The 19,696-nt window shown below is 43.2% G+C and overlaps 1 protein-coding gene across 2 annotated transcripts in view; it reads right to left on the bottom strand.

Annotated features, from left to right (window-relative positions):
- LSAMP (limbic system associated membrane protein) overlaps nt 1-19,680 on the bottom strand; it is a 444,446-nt gene extending 424,766 nt beyond the window's left edge. For both annotated transcript variants that reach the window (XM_081859795.1, XM_081859796.1), the window contains exon 1: nt 19,273-19,680. In XM_081859795.1, coding sequence (XP_081715921.1) covers nt 19,273-19,424 — 152 coding nt within the window. In that variant the 5' untranslated portion in view covers nt 19,425-19,680. The remainder of the gene's footprint in view (nt 1-19,272) is intronic.
- Nucleotides 19,681-19,696: the final 16 nt, after the last annotated feature.

Here is a 19,696-nt window from a genome sequence, read left to right as displayed (position 1 = left end):
ATAAAAAAATTTACATATATATGAGCAATGGCATTTTTTTTTTTTCCTTTTGCCTTTAGGAAAGATGGCAAAAGTATATCATAGTCTTCTGTTTCCTGACTGGCCAAGTGTTAACAATTTTTTACCAGGTCTGCTATGAAATCTACTGAACCCAATGGAAATACATCAATTGCCTAGAATAGGGCTGGAACAGAGATCAGAGACACAATCAAGAAGAGGGTGTTAAGGGAGTCCCTGGAGCTGTGACTCCATCAGGGAAAAGAAACAAATAAGGGCTTTAAAATTATTAACCTTTCCTTTTCTGGAGGCTCACAGGCCCTGCCTGAGGCATTGTTCCTATTAAAATCAGGCTACCAGAACATTGGCTGGGTGCAGTGTTTGGAAGGCAATTTTCTCTTGTCACATTCACATAAAATAATTGTGTGTGCAATCCAAGTTGTGATCAGAGCCACATCTTGTTCATTTAATTGCCTCAGTTACAGGAATGTAATGGTAAGGAAACTATCACCCAGCACCACACCAAAATAAATACATAAGCAACACAGTGCCAGTCATTATTGGAAAGTGTTTACGTTCGTGTGTGTGCATTTGTGTGCGTGCATATGAATGCGTGGTGCCAGCTGCAGAAGACACGGATTGTTTACTCATCTATTGATAGTTTTAAAATGTGATTTCCATGAGCATTAGTCAAGTTAAAAAACTGAGTTGCTCAATTATTCCGATGCAAAAAAAATAAAAATAAAAAGGCAACAAGCAGAAGCTTACAAAAGAAACACAGCTGCAGCAAAGTGAGTTCATTTTTATATTGGAGCAAATATTCACAGAACATGGGCTATTTTGTAGAATTTGTCCCACTCTAATAACAGGCTCTGAGCAAATAATATGAATAGCAGCAATCTATAGTACACAGTTACATATTTGAGGTATGGCACATGCTAGCTTTGGTAAGCTCTCTGCTGTTTTATACTAGTGAAAGGCCCGTCATTATGACAAGTGAGGTGTGTATGAGGGAGGGACTGTGCATTAAGGGATCCCTGGAGTGCTTGTAGGTGCAGGGCACCATGAATGAATGGCAGCCATTTATTAATAAAGGGATGAAGCATTCCAGGTTCTAAATTCACCCTCTGTTCCCATGATCCCAGTATTTCGAGTGGGGATTTGGTGTGCCCCCATCTCAGTTGTCCCTGATTGCAACCCTTTTACTTTTGTCTCAAAGAATTCAATAGTTTTTTAAAAATGTTATCCTGCAGTATGGATAAAATCCTGGGAACTGACTTATTATATAATACAAGGTAACGTTCCATGTTTGACAGGCAGGAGAACAGTTAAGAGATGGAGAGAGCTAGCTTTCTTCCCCACAATGTCTTCAGAAACAGAGAATGTGAATTGCTCTCAAAATGGTTCCCCTCTCAATGATGGGTGCTGACAGGATTGGTGAGCATAAGAGACGGCGGGCAGGATTTGGTTTCACCATAGAATTGGCCCTAAGTGTAGCACTTTACTTTTCCACATAGGAATTAAGACGATCAGTTTGTACGTTCCCTTATATGGAATAAAGGAATATACTCTGGGACAATGCTGGAATAGGTGCTAAACCTGTCATATTTCCTGGTGACTCCCGCCATTTGCAATGAAGCCAACCTCTATCAGCCTAGCCATATTCTGGGCACTGTCTCTTAGTCACATCAGGTGTTTTTGATAACTGGGTTGGTGGGTGAATGAGCATCTAGATGTTGTTATCCGTCATCTGTAATCTTGGTTTCAGCCTACATGGCCAATGGCCAAAGTTGCAGTCCACAATATCTCGAGAGCACTACAAAGGTTACTCCTGCAGTACAGCATAGTATTTACCTTTCATAGAATCACAGCATTAGCATTGAGTAGCCGTGCTCCCAGAGCTATATGTTTGCCAAATTTCATCAGATAGCCATACTCTAGAGCTTTGTGTTTACACATTTTATGACTGACATTGAGGTCTGATTCATAGCACCAAACAGCAACATGCAACATCAGTGCTCCTGTATTACAACTGGACAAACACTGAATTAGCTGTGTTTGCCTGTAGATAATGTCCAGGAGTGCTGGACTAGAATGTATGGACCCATGTTCAAAACTCCACTGTGAAGTTCCCTGCCACTAACTCTTAGCCTAATCTACCTAATAAATTGATTTTGCCTTATATCTTTTATGCACAAATGACTTTATACATTTTGGATCTTGCTCCCTATTCCTAGTCATGTTCTCTGAGAGCTGAGAATTGGTTCTGATGATAGTCCCCTGTGGCTTACTTGCACACAAAAGAGCTCAAATAATAAAGCTACTTGCATGAGCAGTCTAACATGGAAACTATGTGCACACATGAAATTGCAGTTTTTTCTGCTTGCAGTAAAGAAGGAGCAATGTGATGTTCTAGTTCATGACAGAGGAGTGGTACTCATGCATGAGTTTGTTCCTTACATGAGTAGACTGCTTGTCCAGCTGAGCTATGGAGTGTGTTACAAAGTCTCATAACATTATATAATTATAACTCATGATTATGTGGTTCCTGGCTACTCCCTGCTAAGCCGACACAAGACTGCAGCATAAGTTTGCAAAAGGCTGTTTAATTCTTGTCTCATCTTATCTTCCACAACAGTGCTGAGTACAACACACAACTGCTGTTCCCTGTCTTACAAGGACAGACATATTTTGTATTAGCTGTGGCAAGGTAGAAATCTGAACCCAGGCCTGATTACTGTGATCTGGTAAGGGTTCAAAACCAGAAAATGTGTTAACTGAACTAAATAGGAATAAATATGGCTTTGTGTTATAGAAACACAACATACCATATTTTTTGCACCATAACACTCACTTTTTTCCTCCTAGAAAGTAAGGGGAAATGTCTGTGCGTGTTATGGAGCGAATGCCTGCGGGTGGCGGGGGAGATCTGCTGCAGTCGTGAGCAGAGGATCCATGGTTCCCCTTTCTTCCCTCCTCAGTGGTTACAAAGCATGGATCCACATGGATCCTCAGGATTTTTGCATTGGGCTACTCCAAACTCACTGTCAGATCACATGTCTGTGGCCACAGCATGAACCACAAAAATCATATATCCACTATTTCGTTTAGAATATTTTTTTCTTGTTTTCCTCCTCTAAAAACTACGTGCGTGTTATGGTCTGGTGCGTGTTATAGAGCGAAAAATACGGTACTTGTAAACAGCAGTACAATCTATTTGCAGCATTAACACTGCATACCTCTGTTTCCTCAGCTTGCTGTACTACCCATGCTAAGTAGCTAAATGGGCTTACACAGCATTAGCATAGCATTTTATTACTTCTCATTTCTATAGTACGTCCATGCATGAAGTATTTTATTATTCTTACTGCATTTCTGCTCCCAGCAACCTGCATGAAGTAGGTGAGGCTGTGAGAGGGTGGTTTGCCCAAGGCCACCCCGGGAGCTTTATGACTGAGAAGGGATTTGTAACTAGATCTCTAGCACTCAAACCCAACACGTGATACTTAGAGATGCACCCCAACTTTTATATAACAGGACCTTTTTAGAAGGCACTGTTAACACACACACACACACACACACACACACACAGAGAGAGAGAGAGAGAGAGAGAGAGATACACAAAGACTTGGGTTGGAGTTGTCCTAAAGTGAGTTATACTTTCTGTCTTCCACAAGATATTGTCACTGGCGCTGCTTGATTTTGTTTTGCTTCCCACTTACCCACTCCTTTCCACAGTTCTCTTTCATTTATATCCTTGAACTTCAGACACATTGGGGCAGGAGGGCGAGAGGGAGAAAGAATGCCGTACCACACCAGAGAGACTCAGCTGAAGCCCCAAAGACAGGAGCTGTTTGCGCTGCTGCTTCTTTCTCCATAAATACAGCTGAGACTATGACTGGGTAATTGGCTAAGTGCCTGTCAGCTTAATAACAGAGAGGGAGAGGGAGATTTGTACTTACTATTCAAAGCCATGGATGCTTCCTGCCAGTGGATTTCAACATGGGTTTTGTTTTGCTAGGTTAGCAGAGAGTGAACGGACACAGGGTTCCAAGGAGTTGTCTCCCCTGCCCTGTTCACACAAGGATTGGTGTGGAAAAGCACAGGAGGAAACAGACAATGTGGAAAACAGGAGAATCCACCCAGACCTTATGCAGTCATCTGGCACAGTTCAAGCTAGCCAGGTAATCCTAAAGGCATCACTGCCTCCCCTTGATCAGGCATGGCCAAACTTGGCCCTCCAGCTGTTTTGGGACTACAACTCCCATCATCCCTAGTTAACAGGACCAGTTGTCAGGGATGATGGGAACCGTAGTTCCAAAACAGCTGGAGGGCCAAGTTTGGCCATGCCTGCCCTAGATGAAGGTCGCCCAACTTTTCATAACAAGCGGGCTGCAAGAATACTTTGATATGGAACCTGTGCGCTGCACACTGCCTTGTTGTGTGGAGGGGGGTGGGATGGAGGTGAAAATTAGAGTGGGGGCAGCCTTTGCACTGCCTTCCAAATGCTGACTAAGTGGGTCGCTAGGCTTTGGAAGGGATGTGTGAGGCTCTGGCAGAATCCTAGAGCCCTCCCCCCTCTTTCCCAAGATGAAGGACTCTAGGACCCTGTCAGAGCCCTCACATCTCCTTTCCAGAGCCCAGTACTTCACTTACCCAGCTTTGGGAAGGTGGTATAAGGGAGGAGAGGGATGTCAGCTGTTGCTGAGGGCCACCAAAAAAAGGCCTTGAGGGCCATATGTTGGACCACCAATGGTAGTCAAGAGTATATGGCTGCCAGCATTTGATTTTGGAGATAACCTGAACTTTTTCCAACTGAAGGCACCATGCTCTCTGAATTAGAAACCTGCAAGAGCATTTTTTCACCCAAGACATATAGTCTCTTATACTATAAAGATAGGTCCTGAGTAAAAGATAGGATAGAATGGTATACAGGTGGCAATTAAATGTTTATTAACTTTTATTTAAAACTGATTGGTGTTATGCATGTGTGTCTAATACATTACATCAGAACAGATTGCTCGTTGGGGTTAAAGGGGAGATACAACACAGATGCTATTTTAAGAAAAACTAATTTGAGGCCATTCTTGTCCTCAGGACCCATCTGTAAAGTATAGGAGATGCAGTTTCAGATGCTCTTCCGAAACCTTGCATGGCTATATCAATTTTAATGCCAACTAAGTAGGGAAACATATGGTACTTTGTAGCAAATTGAAGTGTGTATGCAGACTCAGGGGAGCAGGTTGAACCAACACAATCTGACAGTTTCTCCTCCACCACTTTCTTTAACGTAAGTTATAGATTTGATATTATAATACTGTATGTATATCAATCAGTGAAGTCTTATTTTGTTCTTTTCCCATGCAAGTGTCACCTGTGATTTGTTAATCCACCTATACAGGCCCCTACAAGCATATAGTTTGCATTGATATGTACATAATTACGTGCCTATATTCCAAATTCCAGGCAGGTACCCTTTGCAACTCTCCTCCATTACCAAGTATTTTACAAGTTTCTCTCCTGCCAGGGTTGTATATTTTGCAGCATCCTGTCTCCCTAGGTGTATATATCTAAAGTTTCGGTACTGTATTAAGAATACGTAAGTGTCAGAGCCGCCCCTAGGTCCCAGCTCACAAAGGACCAACGCCCGGCTGTAGTTATGTACAAAAGTCTTTATTGAAGTTCAGTTTCCATTTCAAAGCCGCAGCGTGCAACTCTACATCTTAAAGCCTAGACCGGCGAAGTCCCGTCTGAGTCTCCGCCCCCCTGACACCAGTTTAAGACTCTAGCCTTGCTCCACCTCTTCCTTAGCTCCTTCCTCCTCTGGGCCCTCCTGCCCGCTGGGGTTTCATCCTTTCTGGACTCTTCTGACGCTGACCCCCCTGATTCTTGCCCCTCCTTCCGGCGGGCTTTAGGACCTGGTTCCCTATCCGGGCTACCTGCTGTGCCGCTCGCCTGTACATTTGAACTTGGCGCGCGCGCCCAGCCGGTAACCTTCCTCTCGACCGTTCCCTCGCTCTCCGATGGAGGCGTGGTCAACCCTGACTCATCTTCTCTCGCTGGTGGTGAATACGCTGGCCCTGATACCTGGGACCCTTCCCCCCCACTATGCTCTGGTGGGGAAGCTGGCCCTGATTTCCAACTGCTGCTCTGGGAGTCCCCGCTGGCCCCTTGCTTCTGGGGTGTCCCCCTTGGGGCCCCCTTGCCCTGGCCATCGGCGCCCCCTTCTGTGAATCTTCCGATTCGCTGGAGAGGCTCATGGAATCTCTCGGGCTACTGTCCTCTTCTCCTACGCTGCCCTCGGATTGCTCCCCCTCGCTCTCCATCTCCTCCCCTCCCTGCGCTCCCGCTGCATCCCTGACAGTAAGATACCAGCAAAAATATGTAGCAGCATCTCTATTTTTTACTCCTTGAAGTCTGCACAACAGAGCTTACAAGGGCTTTCTCTTTTTCTCTCTGTGAAAATGTGCATGGATATCCCCCATTGGGCTCACAAATGCTTCATCCTGAGGGTGGCTTCATAAATTCAGATTTTGGTATGAAAATTCCTGGAAAAACTAGGTATTTTAGTGTTTCTTTGGATGTTCAGGATGTTGTTGTTGGTTCTGCATATTCTCAGAAATGTGGTTTTCCCTGCATCATACACTCCTCAAATTCTTGTGGACAAAGAGAGCATGATTTATAGACATTTTGTAAAGAAAAACAGCGTTCTCCATTTCAGAACATATAGCAGTTTTGTCTACCCACTGATCTGCTGTGTTTGACTTGTCTTTTCTTGAGGGATACTTGAAGCTCCTTAGTTTGTTTCTTATCCCCTTGTTCTTTTCATCCAAAACCCAACAGGAAAAACGTGGGTTCCCTAAAGGGATAGCTAGGGGAAAGAAGAGGCTTATGGTAGCTTAATGTAACCAGCAGAAGGTTCTTATAGGAATATTTCCTGTTCTGTTCTTCCCTGTTGGGTAGAAAGTCTAGTGTCTCCCTGGTATAACCCATCTGGATTCATCCTGACCTTGTCAACTCCACCTCCAAGGTGCTCACATTCTGTTACATTTCCATTCTGAAGCACTATGAAGAGCATTAACTGCATGCAAGGCACAATAATGGGGGGGGGAAGAGAATATTGTTTCTATATATCTATGCATCACTGTTTCATGGTGCTGTTTCATACTCTATATTTTTGAGGTATAAAGGTATTTGAAGTGTATGCCTAAAAATGGAACATGTGAATGCAACAATCACATTTACCACAAAGGTTCACTCATCAGAGAGTCATATTTTGCTACAGCTCCCACTTGAGAGCACATTTGATAGCAAACTTGGGGGGTTGCCTTTTTATGTTGAAATGGCCTTGAGTTTACATTGCATTTTGTACAGATTGAAGGGAAACAACATTAATGGCTGTGTTGCCTTCTGCTCACCTGTGACGTTCAGCTGCGTATAAATGCTGCATTTAGTGGGTTGCATCACGGTGTGAATAGGTCTCCCGAACACCAGTAGGCTTTAAGCATTTATTAAGAAACTATCCTTACTGAGAAAAGGGCTTACTTGCATTTTGACAGTCAATAAAACAGTAGGGTAATAATCTTGGTTTGAGGGGTGGGAGCTCCACTATTCCATTCAATAACAACAATGCTTTTTTGTAGTTGTGTCAGTAAATTTAAACCGCTTTATAGCCTGAACATGTATACAGCCAATCTTTAATGAAATGCTCTCCACTGCATTTTCCTGTTATAAACTGTATGCTAATAAAAGCTATAATCTATGCAGCTCTCACTTTTCCTTTATCTGGATTGTGCAGGACACAAACTTTGTTTTAATGCCATGTTGCCGTTCAGCTTGAAGAATCTTTATCCACATGCGCAGTTCCAAAATATCAATAAAATATCTGAAGGCCAAAAAGCATTGCATTTGTGTTATTACTGGAAATTTAATCCAAGTCCTTCTTTCCTGGAAGGCACGCTTGCAACTTTTATAAAATGAATGCCTTTGGGCTGAAATTTCTCGGTCACATTCTTCTTCAATTATAATATTTGTTGCAATTAAAAGCAAGCCATTTATTCTTATGTACAGTCAATGTTGCTCTTCATTTTGTCTCCTCACCTAATTTTTAAAACCATCGTATAATTTAAACAAAACGTCTTAACACGCACATTGACTTGATCCTCTTTGCTATGAACCATCTTTTGGTAGGTACTAAACAACGCCATATATCTATATAATCTTAATCCTATGCGCACTGGAAGGCAACCTTAAGGAATAAGTAGTGAATAAAAGAGAAAAGAGCAGGCTATTTTCATCCTCACTCCCCACAACTTCTGGCTAATCTGTGATAGCAGGCAATTGGCAAAGCCTTAGCAACTGCCACAGACCAATGATGCTAAATGGCAAATGATGAGACTGAGGAAGAAGGTCAGTTTGCTGCTTCTTGGGGCTCTGTTCTCTAAAGAGGCTGCTAACCTTCCAGAGGCTCCATATATAAGTAGTCGACAATGGGGAGGGGAGGTTTGCATTGCTTACCTAACATCCATTGATGCACCCCTATCTCCTCACCCCTCCTCTCCCTCTTGATAACTGGCAGTCACTCCAGCCATTGGGAAGCACAGCTAGCCCCCACCCCACCAACTGCTATTGCACCATAAGAGCCTCACTCTTGCTCCTGGCAGACAAAAAAAGAAGAAGCACAAATGGAGACTTGAGGTACTGGATACCCCAAGGATAGGATTGCTGTGTTGCAGCTTGCCACATTGCTGGTACAGAAGAGGAGTTTGGAGGAGTTTGGATTTGATATCCCACTTTATCACTACCCTAAGGAGTCTCAAAGCGGCTAACATTCTCCTTTCCCTTCCTCCCCCACAACAAACACTCTGTGAGGTGAGTGGGGCTGAGAGACTTCAGAGAAGTGTGACTAGCCCAAGGTCACCCAGCAGCTGCATGTGGAGGAGCAGAGACGCGAACCCGGTTCACCAGATTACGAGTCTACTGCTCTTAACCACTACACCTTGCCTTGTTTTATTCATTCATTCATTCATTCATTGAATGTATATCATGCCATTCTTCCAAGCAGCAAAAGGAGGTATGCTAACATAGGGATTATTCCCATTTTATCCTTGCAGTAACCTGCCACTGTACCCTGCTTCGTCTTCAGTCCAAGTATGTTTAGCGTTCCTCAGATCTTTTCTTTTGTAGCTGACAGAAACATTGGATGTGTAATCCACTACAAACAAAATGCCCTCCCTCTCTAATAATTCATCAGTGTACACGGTGTGTAATCGAAGAAAGTTAATGTGATCCGCTATATGCTGCTAGATAAATGCTTTTTCAATCCCTGCGCTACCACTAATTGTAAGAGGAATGAGTATTTAGCAAAATTTGTTTTCAGTAACTGATGTGGTTGGCATTTACCTGATGTGGTAGACAGGAGTAAAAGATGTAGGAAAAAGAAGACCATCACTTTTTAGACACACTTAGAGGCAGGATGCTACAGTGGTCCAGATTCCAGGCAATGCCAGCAGGTGGCCACATACCCAGAAGCTGAGCCAAATTCCAAGATGGCAAGGCCAAGAATCATAGAATTGTAGAGTTGGAAGAGACCATGAGGATCAATGCAGGAATCTTTTGGCCCAACTTGGGGCTCAAACATACAACCCTGACAATAAGAGTCTCGTGCTCTACCAACTGAGCTATAGAAGTTAGAAGAACAAAAAGTTAGAAGAACATGGGACTTTGCTTTTAACCATTTCCCTGCATCACACTAGAACAGAACTGTAGCTTGTTAAGGATGACAGAGTGAAAACCAAAGCGTCCCCCTTTTCTCTGTGCCCACCTCCAGAAGAAAGTGGCACAGAGATTCAGACTTTTCAGTATGAATGCATGTTGGTTTGGAAGGCCAGGTTCATAAAGAGTTGTGAAATGTCCAAGTTCAGAGGCACTGAACACCAAATGCAGGGGAGGACTGTTACAATACTGTCAGGATTATGGTCTTCCCAGAGGCAGCTAGCTGATCACTATGGGAAGAAGAATGCTACATGGGGCTTCAGACTTTTATTATGTTATTATGTGTTTTAAAAGTGTCAGATCAGACAAGTCAAGGAGCAGCAGTAAGAGAACAGAAACAAGCAAAGTCAGGGTTAATGTTGGGGTCAAACAAACAGCTGTAAAGGGTTGGTTTGGCATGCAGGTCAGGATACACTGCACAAAAGCTTTCTGTCCCCAGAAAAGCCCTTATATAAGGACACCTGGCCATTCATTTTCAAAATACTGTGAAGTTGAGCCAGTTACAACTCTTCATGATACTGTCCATTACTGCACAAAGCAAAGACTCTGTATTGGTCCCTGTGCATCAGTAATATTTTATATATCACATATCAGTGTGAGTCTCTGATTATAGCTTCTCTGGGTTATATTCATGTTTTTAAATATAATCCAGATTAGACAGACACATTACTGTTAAATACAATTGCTTGAATCTCTTCTCTCTCTCTCTCTTTTAGCTTTTTACTCAACTTAACCCAGGGACTTGAAATTCAGTATCAGCAGTTGCTTTTATCAAATTATTGCATTTCCCTGTATCCCACTGCAATGAAAAGATTGTGTATTAGCACAGATTGACTTAATACCAAAGCATCTCCCGCCCTTCATCTGTACCCACATACAGGAAAAAAGTGCCTAGTGGTACATACGTCCCACATTTCTCTCAGCGTGACTGTGATTAGGGCTTAAAAGAATATAAATTTTCATATTTGTGAATCAAATGTGTGTATAAATTGCCTTTGATATCTTTGCATTTCTACTCCTGAGAATATGAGCATCAAGTTCAGCTTTGACTTCAAATGCCATTGGTTCAGCTAGCATCACTTTTATCTGTACAGTTAGTTGTTCTTCCTTCTTAGGACTGTTTTGTTTAAATACACTAGCAGGAAAAAAACATTGGCCTAGAGGCTATTTGCAATGGCCATCTGCTCAGTTCTACTCAATATGCCCAGTGCCACGAGGTTTCATTTTGATTAGAGCTCCATAAAGGACTCCTAGAAGATTCAGCAGTGGCTTTCTGCACATTTTCATGAGATGCCTGAAAGACGCAGGTTGACAGTTCTAGAGCAGGGTGTATAGAGCAGCTTTCACAAACCTGGTGTCCTTCAGGTGTTGTTGGGCTACAACTTCCATCAGACCCAGCTTGCATGTGCTGGCAGGGGGCACTGGCAGAGGAAGAGGAGTGCGGGGGGAGTGCACCGCCCCTGACAGCGCGATCCCCAGGGTGCCATTGTGGCTGCCCTCCACCCATGCTGGGCGGCCCGCCCCCAGGACATGCCCCATGCCGCTGCGGGCAGCATGCCCCACCCTCGGAAAGCACACCAGCCCCGCCACCGCCTGCTCTCCGCCCCCGGTGCCAGAGCATGAAGCTCTGCCACTGGCGGGGGGTGATGGGTGCTGTAGTCTAACAACACCTGAAGGACACCAGGTTTGTGAAGGCTAGTGCACAGTGTAAATATTTTTGCCTTTCTGAGCACAAATTAGTTGGGCAAACAGCATTCTCCAAGGCAGCAACTTCCCAATTCACAGACTACTTCCATTACGGTAACAGAAATGTGAACTATAAAGTTTAGTATTATCATTAGATTTTATATTTATGGTTTATATCTTAATGCTTGTGTTACTGATTTTTTTATACTTTGTAAATTGCACTAAGTGGTGTATAAAATAAAATAAAAATGTCATAATATAATATGTTTTTAGTTCAGAAAATTCACAAAGCTAACTTCAGTTATGAATAATGTGTCTACATGTCTATGGTGGAAGTAATAGTGGTGTATATCTCTCTACCTGAGAACAAAACATTTTATATGAGGTTGCCATCCCTTTATGAAAGGAAACGCCATGCATAAATCACATACCATGACAAGATATCGCCAACACATTACCTCACTGTTGAAAAACAATGTACTGGCTGCCAGTTAGCTACAAGACTAAGTTCAAAGTGCTGGTTTTGGTGTACAAAGCCCTAGATAGCTCGGGACCAGGATACTTGAAAGACAGCCTCACCTCTTCTTTACCCAATCAATCACTGCACTGTGCAGGTGAGGACCTCCTACTGATACCATTTTACCAGGAAGCCTTTTCTGCACCATGTAGGAAATGGGCCTTTAGTGTTCTGGACTTCCACTCCCTTGAGCATTAGAAAGGCACCATTCCTGTTGTATTTTCAGCACCTACTGAACACCTTCCTCTTTCAACGAGTCTTTTAAACCGAGCTCTTTCCCAGTCTGTATTGGGATTGCTTTTAATTTATTTTAAAGATGTTTTAATCGTTTTGTTATTTGTCGCCCTGGGTTTGTTTGGGAGGAAGGGTTGGATATATATGTAATAAATAAATAAAATTTTGAAGTCTGCACATTCACAGAATCATAAATCTACCGGGCAAACTCCAGAATTAAAATTTGATCAGCAAATGTAAAATTAATAGTCTCTAATAAAACACCTAGTCTAGGTTCAAATGTCACTATTTGCCACACAAAAAAACCACACAAAAGTTGAGCTTTATTTGTGAATCTGATGTGTCATTCATTTTAGGTCAATTTGCATAAGGTCACATAATACTGATTGCATATTTATGAACTTCAATATTATGACAAATGTGGAAAGAGCCTTTGTGAACCTGGTATGCAAAATTCAGAAATGGAACATAAACTCCAGTTCAATTACTGAAAATTAATGAGACTAGATTAATGCAACCTTTGTACCGAATAATATTAATCTTTTGGTATAAGAATCTAGGGTGGACAGGCAAAATCAGAGATGTGTATACTACCCACCCTTGTATCAATTGCAATACTAAAAGGTGGTTATGAACCCATGCTTTAACGTTTAAAACACAAGTTCAAGATATAAGAGTAAATAGTATTAAACAAATGTCTGAAGGCCCTTTTATGATTGAGAAGCATAAAGGCTGAAATTGAGGTACACATACATCCTGTCTACATTCAGTAGTCGTACCTTGGAAGTCGAACGCCTTGCCAATCGAATGTTTTGGCTCCCAAACATCACAAACCTGGAAGTGACTGTTCCAGTTTGTGAACTATTTTTGGAAGCCGAACATCTGACAGGGTTTCCGCGACTTCTGATTGGCTGCAGGAGCTTCCTGCAGCCAATCAGAAGCTGCGCTTTGGTTTCCCAATGTTTTGGAAGTCAAACGGATTTCTCGAATGGATTCTGTTTGACTTCCAAGGTACAACTGTACTGCCAAGTCTGTACCACATCAAGCTCCCCATGTCTCACTACTCTCCGTTTCAGTAACTGACAGTGATGCTCAATATTGGGAGGCTGAGTGTACAACACTGCCTCCCAATGGTCCTACCCAGACCTTGAACCTGAAGACTCCTCTGAGGAAGAACAAAAGCAGCAGGATTCTCCACACTGCCAGCAGAGCCAGTGAAGCCCCAAGACTTCACACTGGCTGCTTGAAATTCTGGCTAGCTCTTTAGAGCCTCCTCATCTCATCTCATATCCCACAAGGTCACAGAAGCAGAGGAGATGGCAGGCCAGCGAGGAGCTTCAGAACTGCCAACATACCTAGTTGCACATGAGGCTACTTAGGAGGAAGGGGAAGTGCATAGAAGTACCTGCTTGAATCTGGACCTGACTATGAGCCAGGAAGGGGTTGAGCCTACAGCTCCCAGTCTGAGCTGATGTGTTGCTGAAGCAACAACTCTCCCCTAGGTGTCAGCTTTCCAGAGGTAGGGAAATGGGCAGTGAGAGTGGAGTCTCATTTTATTTTCAGAAGTCTTCTGATCATGCAGATCCAGCTGAGAATTAATTCTAAAACTAATCTTGTCGTACTTAATGATATGCAATCTGAATTAGAAGGGCATTTGAGTCTTGGGTGCTATCTTATACTCAGTGCTGAAAAAACTGAATTAGTTAAATGGTCTTTAATTAAAAAAGCGTATTTCTGGATGTTGAAGCAGCATGAATATACATGCATGTGCAGGCATGTTAATGCTTATGCATATTGCCTCTATAGAGTGTGCACAGACTTTATTTAGGGTGCTGGCTTTATTTCAATGATTAGCAAAAGGTTTCATATAGTTCTGTTGCTTCTTTCCTGGGGGTCCGCATGTATTTTCTTCTATGCCTTTCTTCACTATGTTTTGATTGTTGCTGTTACTTTACTATTCTGATTTCAATTACTGCAAGCCACTTTGAGCAATGCATATGCACTGGCAAGGTGGGTACCTTATACATGGGTATAAAGGATGCATAAAGTAAGTTTGCTTTCTTACTTTAAAAGCTGTGCATTGCGCCATTACTACACTAATTCATCCACTAACAGTGTTTGTTTATTATTGTATAGCAATGGGAGATTCTTTCTATTATAGTACTGCAGGTAGAGGAGGTGATAAGCAAAGGCAGAAAGGATCTTCTGACACAACACTTCTGAACAACCACAACACACACATACAAGCATTTGATCCCTTTTTCTTTTCTTTTTTGCAACGTGAGATTCATTTTATGTAAACGATTCAAAGCTGTGCATGGCATGGTGTTATAAATGCCCTGTTCACATGGCATATTGCTGCCAGCACATAATACTAGTGTTTAAAAGCTTGCCTTGGCTGTCCATATGTTACAGGGCCAGGTTCAAGATTCTTGTATTAATATGCAAGATCCTTAGCCACTTGGGTCCACAACTCCTTAAGGATGATTCTGTATATCCTTGCCCAATCACTGACACCTTCAGAGAATTAGCTGTTATTGGTCCCTCATGTCTCAGATGCTCAGACAGTATCCACCAGGAGTCATGCGTTCAGTACTACAGTGCCCTCCCAACTGAGATCAGACAGGCACCAAGAAGGTACACTACTTCTTCACACAGCATATGGCTAAACCATGGACTTTTGCTACCACAAGACGCAGTGATGGCCACCAAGTTGAATGTCTTTAAAAGTGGATCAGGCAAATTCATGGAGGAGAAAGCTATCATAGTGGCTACTAGCCACTATGGATATACTCTGCCTCCATAGCTGGAGGCCATATACTTCTAAACACCGCAGGAGAGAAGAATGCTGTTACACTTGGATTCTGCTTACGGGATTCCATTGGGCATCTGGGCTGGCCACTGTGAGAACAGGAGTCAAGACTAGATGGGCCACTGGCCTATCCAGTAAGACTATTCTTATGTTCTCCCAATTTAACTTCAGGCGCTAGATAAATAGCTTTCTATTTCAGCAGGCATTTTAAGGAAGTTTATGTGTTTATGTGGAGAGTTTGTTTCCCCTGTGGTTTATGATTGTTTTAAAAACTGCATTATTTTGATTGATGGATTGTTGGTGGCCAGTCTGGACCACTCTGAGGCTTTATATAAAGAGATTCAGACTAACCACCAAATTTTAAAATAATGTAGTGGGGGAGGGCAGTGCTTCAAGAGAGTGTGGGTTAACTCCATATCTACTGTTAATGCATCCTTTGTTGACATTCCCTCCACCATCCACACATTTTCATCCATGCATCAGATGTACAAATCCATACATCAGAAGTACATGCATAAAGCTCCTGCATGGGGCATGAGTCCAATTGCTCATGTGGAGAAGATCTTTCAGTGCTTGGGGATTGTCTGAACCCCTAAATGTCTGCAGCCTACTGAGAATAGGTAGCTTCACCTCAAATCCCACTGCTAGAAAAGCTTTTCTATGTCCCAAAGGTTCCCTACCCAGTTTTGTAGGTACCAATTCTGGGAGGGACTTTGGTTCTGCTTCAGGTTTCAGACATTGAGTTTTTTTAATGTGGGGAAAGAAGTAGTGCGATCTCCCTGAAGACGCAGGATTTGCTCCTGGAACTTTCTTGACATAAAGGTTTCTGGTGGATTTCCTTTGGGGTGTATGCTGAAGGAAACTCCCTATGCCTATGCCTCGTCCTGGTTCTTAGTGCTACACCTCATCTCTAGTTCTTAGTAAGACAGATCCTAGGGCAATGTCACAAGGAAATGGTTGTTCTTCCACCCCACCTGCACTAAAAAAAAGTGTGAAGACAGGCTCCTTGATGAACCTCATACTAAGAGGCACACTGGGTCTTTTCCAGGAGCCTGGCTTAAATGCAGGCTGTTGGCTAAGGTATCTCCCACATAGAAGCTGCACACATTTCCAGTTGGATGTTCAGAACATGTCTCTAGAAAAGAAAAGCCCATTTTCTACTGCGTTATCCCATGCTGAATCAGCTCTGTACAAACATTCATTCAGGTAAAAAGGAACCCTGCTCTCAACCTCCACAAGTGTAAGGGTTGTAGTAGTAAGTGGCATGAGGCAAAGCAGCAGAGTCATCCCCCCTGATACTGGTGCTTATGCTGCTTAGCTTGTAGGAGACTGAGATGGTGGAGTGGCAAGGTCAAGGATGCATGGCAATGGCAGCCCCAACCTACCTGCCACTGAACCGCACCCCAGCCCTGTCAAGGAAAGTAGCAGCAATGTCAGTGTTGGAAGGGTGGCTCTACCCTCAACTGTGCTGCTACGGTTCAAGTGTCCACTTTGTGCACTGGAACTTGCATAGGCTTCTGCACGCAAACAACACCTTCCACATATCCAGAGAATGAATCACATGAATCGGTTTTATACAAATAGGCACTATTCCACCAGAAGCCTTAAGTACAAGGAGGGTGGGGCAAGACAGAGGGTGTGACCCCAATCCCTTGTCCTGCACACTAATTTCTTCCCAAATAAACACTGGGAGGAGTAAGGAGTACTAACTACACCAGCACTAGAGTTATCTCTGTTAGCTTTGCAGTTAAGCAGTAGATTTGTGCAGTCTACAGTTCCTAGTAGTATTTGTGGACTGTAGTGCTCCTAGAGCACATCCTTGAAGTAATTGCCTCAAGTGAACACATTTATGTGCAGCATGCACAAAACTCCCAGTGATGATAGGTAAAGCCTGAACTGGAGCCTTGCCTGTAGCAAATTTACAAAGGATGCAGACATTTTTGTTTTCATTGCACTGAAGCTCTGATTTCTACAGCAGGAAAGTTCAGTTGGTTATCTTATTAAAATTGTCAGTCTTCAAAGTTTACACACTCTAGCCCAACAGGACTTGGTGCAATGGAAATATGACCTTCTTCTGAATTGTGCGTCTCTGTGCTGGATGCCAATATACTTAATAGAACAAAAGCATGCAAACACATTCCAGCCTACCCCCCTTACACAAGAGGATGAAATTGGTACATGCACATTTCATGTCACATCCATGCAGGCTAACACACATCTTCCCAGTAAATGCATTTTGAGCACCAAGTATCTCTAGATAAACTCCAGGGCTGCAAGGTTAAGTGGGAAATAGAAATCCAATGACCCCTAGCTGGGTAAGTGAGCTTAATGACTTCGCTGCTGCCATATGTACACAGAGGAGCTGAGCACACTCCCTCTTGTGCTACGTGGGAAAGGGGGAGGCCAAGCCAAAGGAATTACTGTACCACACATTTTAAAATGGAAGGGAACTAAGCATAGGGGAAAGCCCTCCTGGAAAGGGGTTAACAGAGGCATGAATCCCGACAAGGCACAAAGATAGAGAAAAGACTCCCAAATCAGAGAGAGCACCACTGTAAGGTGTTTGTGGTTCAGCTAAAGCTTTCCATCACAAACGCAAGGCAGATGAATTACTCGGTAAATCCTATTACTCCATGTGGATAAACCTTACATGCAAGTTAACAAGTCTGGAGAGCTGGGGAATGGATTCTGCTGAAAGGATATTCCGGGATAAGAACACTCTCAGCTCATGAGAGCTAAGAGGAGAAAAATACACACACTCCTGTTGGCTTTGCATTCTGAAATCCCTTCTCCCTGCACTAATATCATCATGCGCTTGAAATATGAGGAATAAAGATAATATACTATGCTCTGGTCCTCCTGCATCTTCGGAGAGAAAACAAAGTGGTGAGATCCATAAGGAAAAGAGATGACCCCACCTAATATGAACTCAGGAATACAGTTCCAATTATTGAACAGAGGGGCAGGGGAATGAGCATGGGCTCATGTGGCAAGAGTTCAGCGTTGTATCTACTAGCTACCAATTCTAGGGGAACAGAGTAAAAACTTTGCTGTTGTCATTAGCTTTGCCAAGGAACTGCTCCCTGGGTGTTTGAGGGTTGTGCATTATCAGCTCTTTGCATAGATTGCACTCTTATTTTAAATCACATCCAATAGTTTTAGTGCTATAATATGCAGAACGAACATACTCATGCACACACAGAGCAGTTTCATCAGTAGGGCAATTATACTACATTAAATGGAGCAGATTACAATACTATAAATTATTTTATTTCAATTAATAGTGGGGAATTTTCATTCAACAACTAACGTGGACAGGGATTTATGCAGTCCCAAATTTAAGGAGGCAGCACAAACCAACACACTTTCAGGTGTGGTATCCCACCACCAGCCACCCCAGTCACACATGTATACACGAAACGCACCTTTCCTTCAGGGCTAAGCAAGAATACCAACAGAGCAAGCAGGCAAGAAGAGCTGTGGCTCAAAGGAGTCACCCAACAACAAACCATACACCATCTGAATTCAAACATTCAGTTCAAACTATTATTAGCCAGAAGTGAATTCTGTCATCAATAGAGGCAAATCACCCTCCACACCCCATTTTACATGAGCCTAAAACAAGTGGGAATGAATTTATTAACCAGTGCTTGAATTTCAGAAGTGCATAATGATTGGGAGGGAGAAAAAAACATTTCTCATAACTCCTTTCCCAGGTGACTGGTCATTTAACAACACAAAGTGTGTGTGTGTTCTCTCAGACCCAGCTCTTTTCATTTAAACAGTAGTGGGAATACTGTATACCCATTTTCACTGAAGGGCAAGTTCATACCTCTCACTTCACTCATTCTTATCCATATACAAGCAAGAGAGAAAATAGATGGTGGGGGGGGGGGATACAAGAACTGCCTCCTATTAGCTGATGTAGCAGGATTTTCAAACATTTAATACTATTTGCCTCCTGGTACTTAATACTTTGGTAACAGCGGGATAGTTCGTTTTTATGTGCATATTTAACATAGAATTTGAAAGGTAATAGTTTTGAGTCAGTGGTATTTGCCCTGTACGTGGTGCATGATGAATCAGAATCAACTCCACATCAACATATTCCAAGTCACAGTCACATTCAGACGTATAGGCACACACCAGTCCAGCCCATCTCCTTCTCCCCCAACCCCACCACACAGTTCAGGACTGTCGAACGAGAGACACGAAGATAAAGGAAGAACAAAAGTTGGCCAATCGCCCCTACCTGAGGATGGCTGTGTCCCCCTGCCTCACCGTGATGTTGTCGGTGCCTCGGTTATAATCCACGCTGCGGACCGGCAGCCCTGTGGGGAGAAGCAGAGCAATCTCAGTAGGACCAGCGGAATTGTCTCCGATCGGGCTGAGCCTTCCTACCATGGCTGGGAGAGTTGCAAAGGATGGAGTTCCCCCCGCTCTCTTTCTGCCTTTATTTATCTGGGTGCTCGGAGGAGGATGCCTTTACCCCCGGAGAGGGGACGAGGAGCAGCAGGAGCAGCAGGAGGAAGAGGGGCAGCCAGCGAGAGGAAATATCCGAGAAGCCACCGTAAAACGCGCAACTCTGCCTTTTTAGCTGGGCAGATCTCGCTCTGGCTTCCCCCAATTGGTTCTCCTTTCCCTCTTCTTTTTGCCGCTGCTTCTCCTCTCTCTTC

This window comes from Podarcis erhardii (assembly GCF_964252035.2).
Source record: "Podarcis erhardii genome assembly, chromosome: 4".
Lineage (NCBI taxonomy): Eukaryota > Metazoa > Chordata > Lepidosauria > Squamata > Lacertidae > Podarcis > Podarcis erhardii.
Note: the sequence above shows the minus strand (reverse complement) of the source record. Positions and strands in the feature narration are given on the sequence as shown.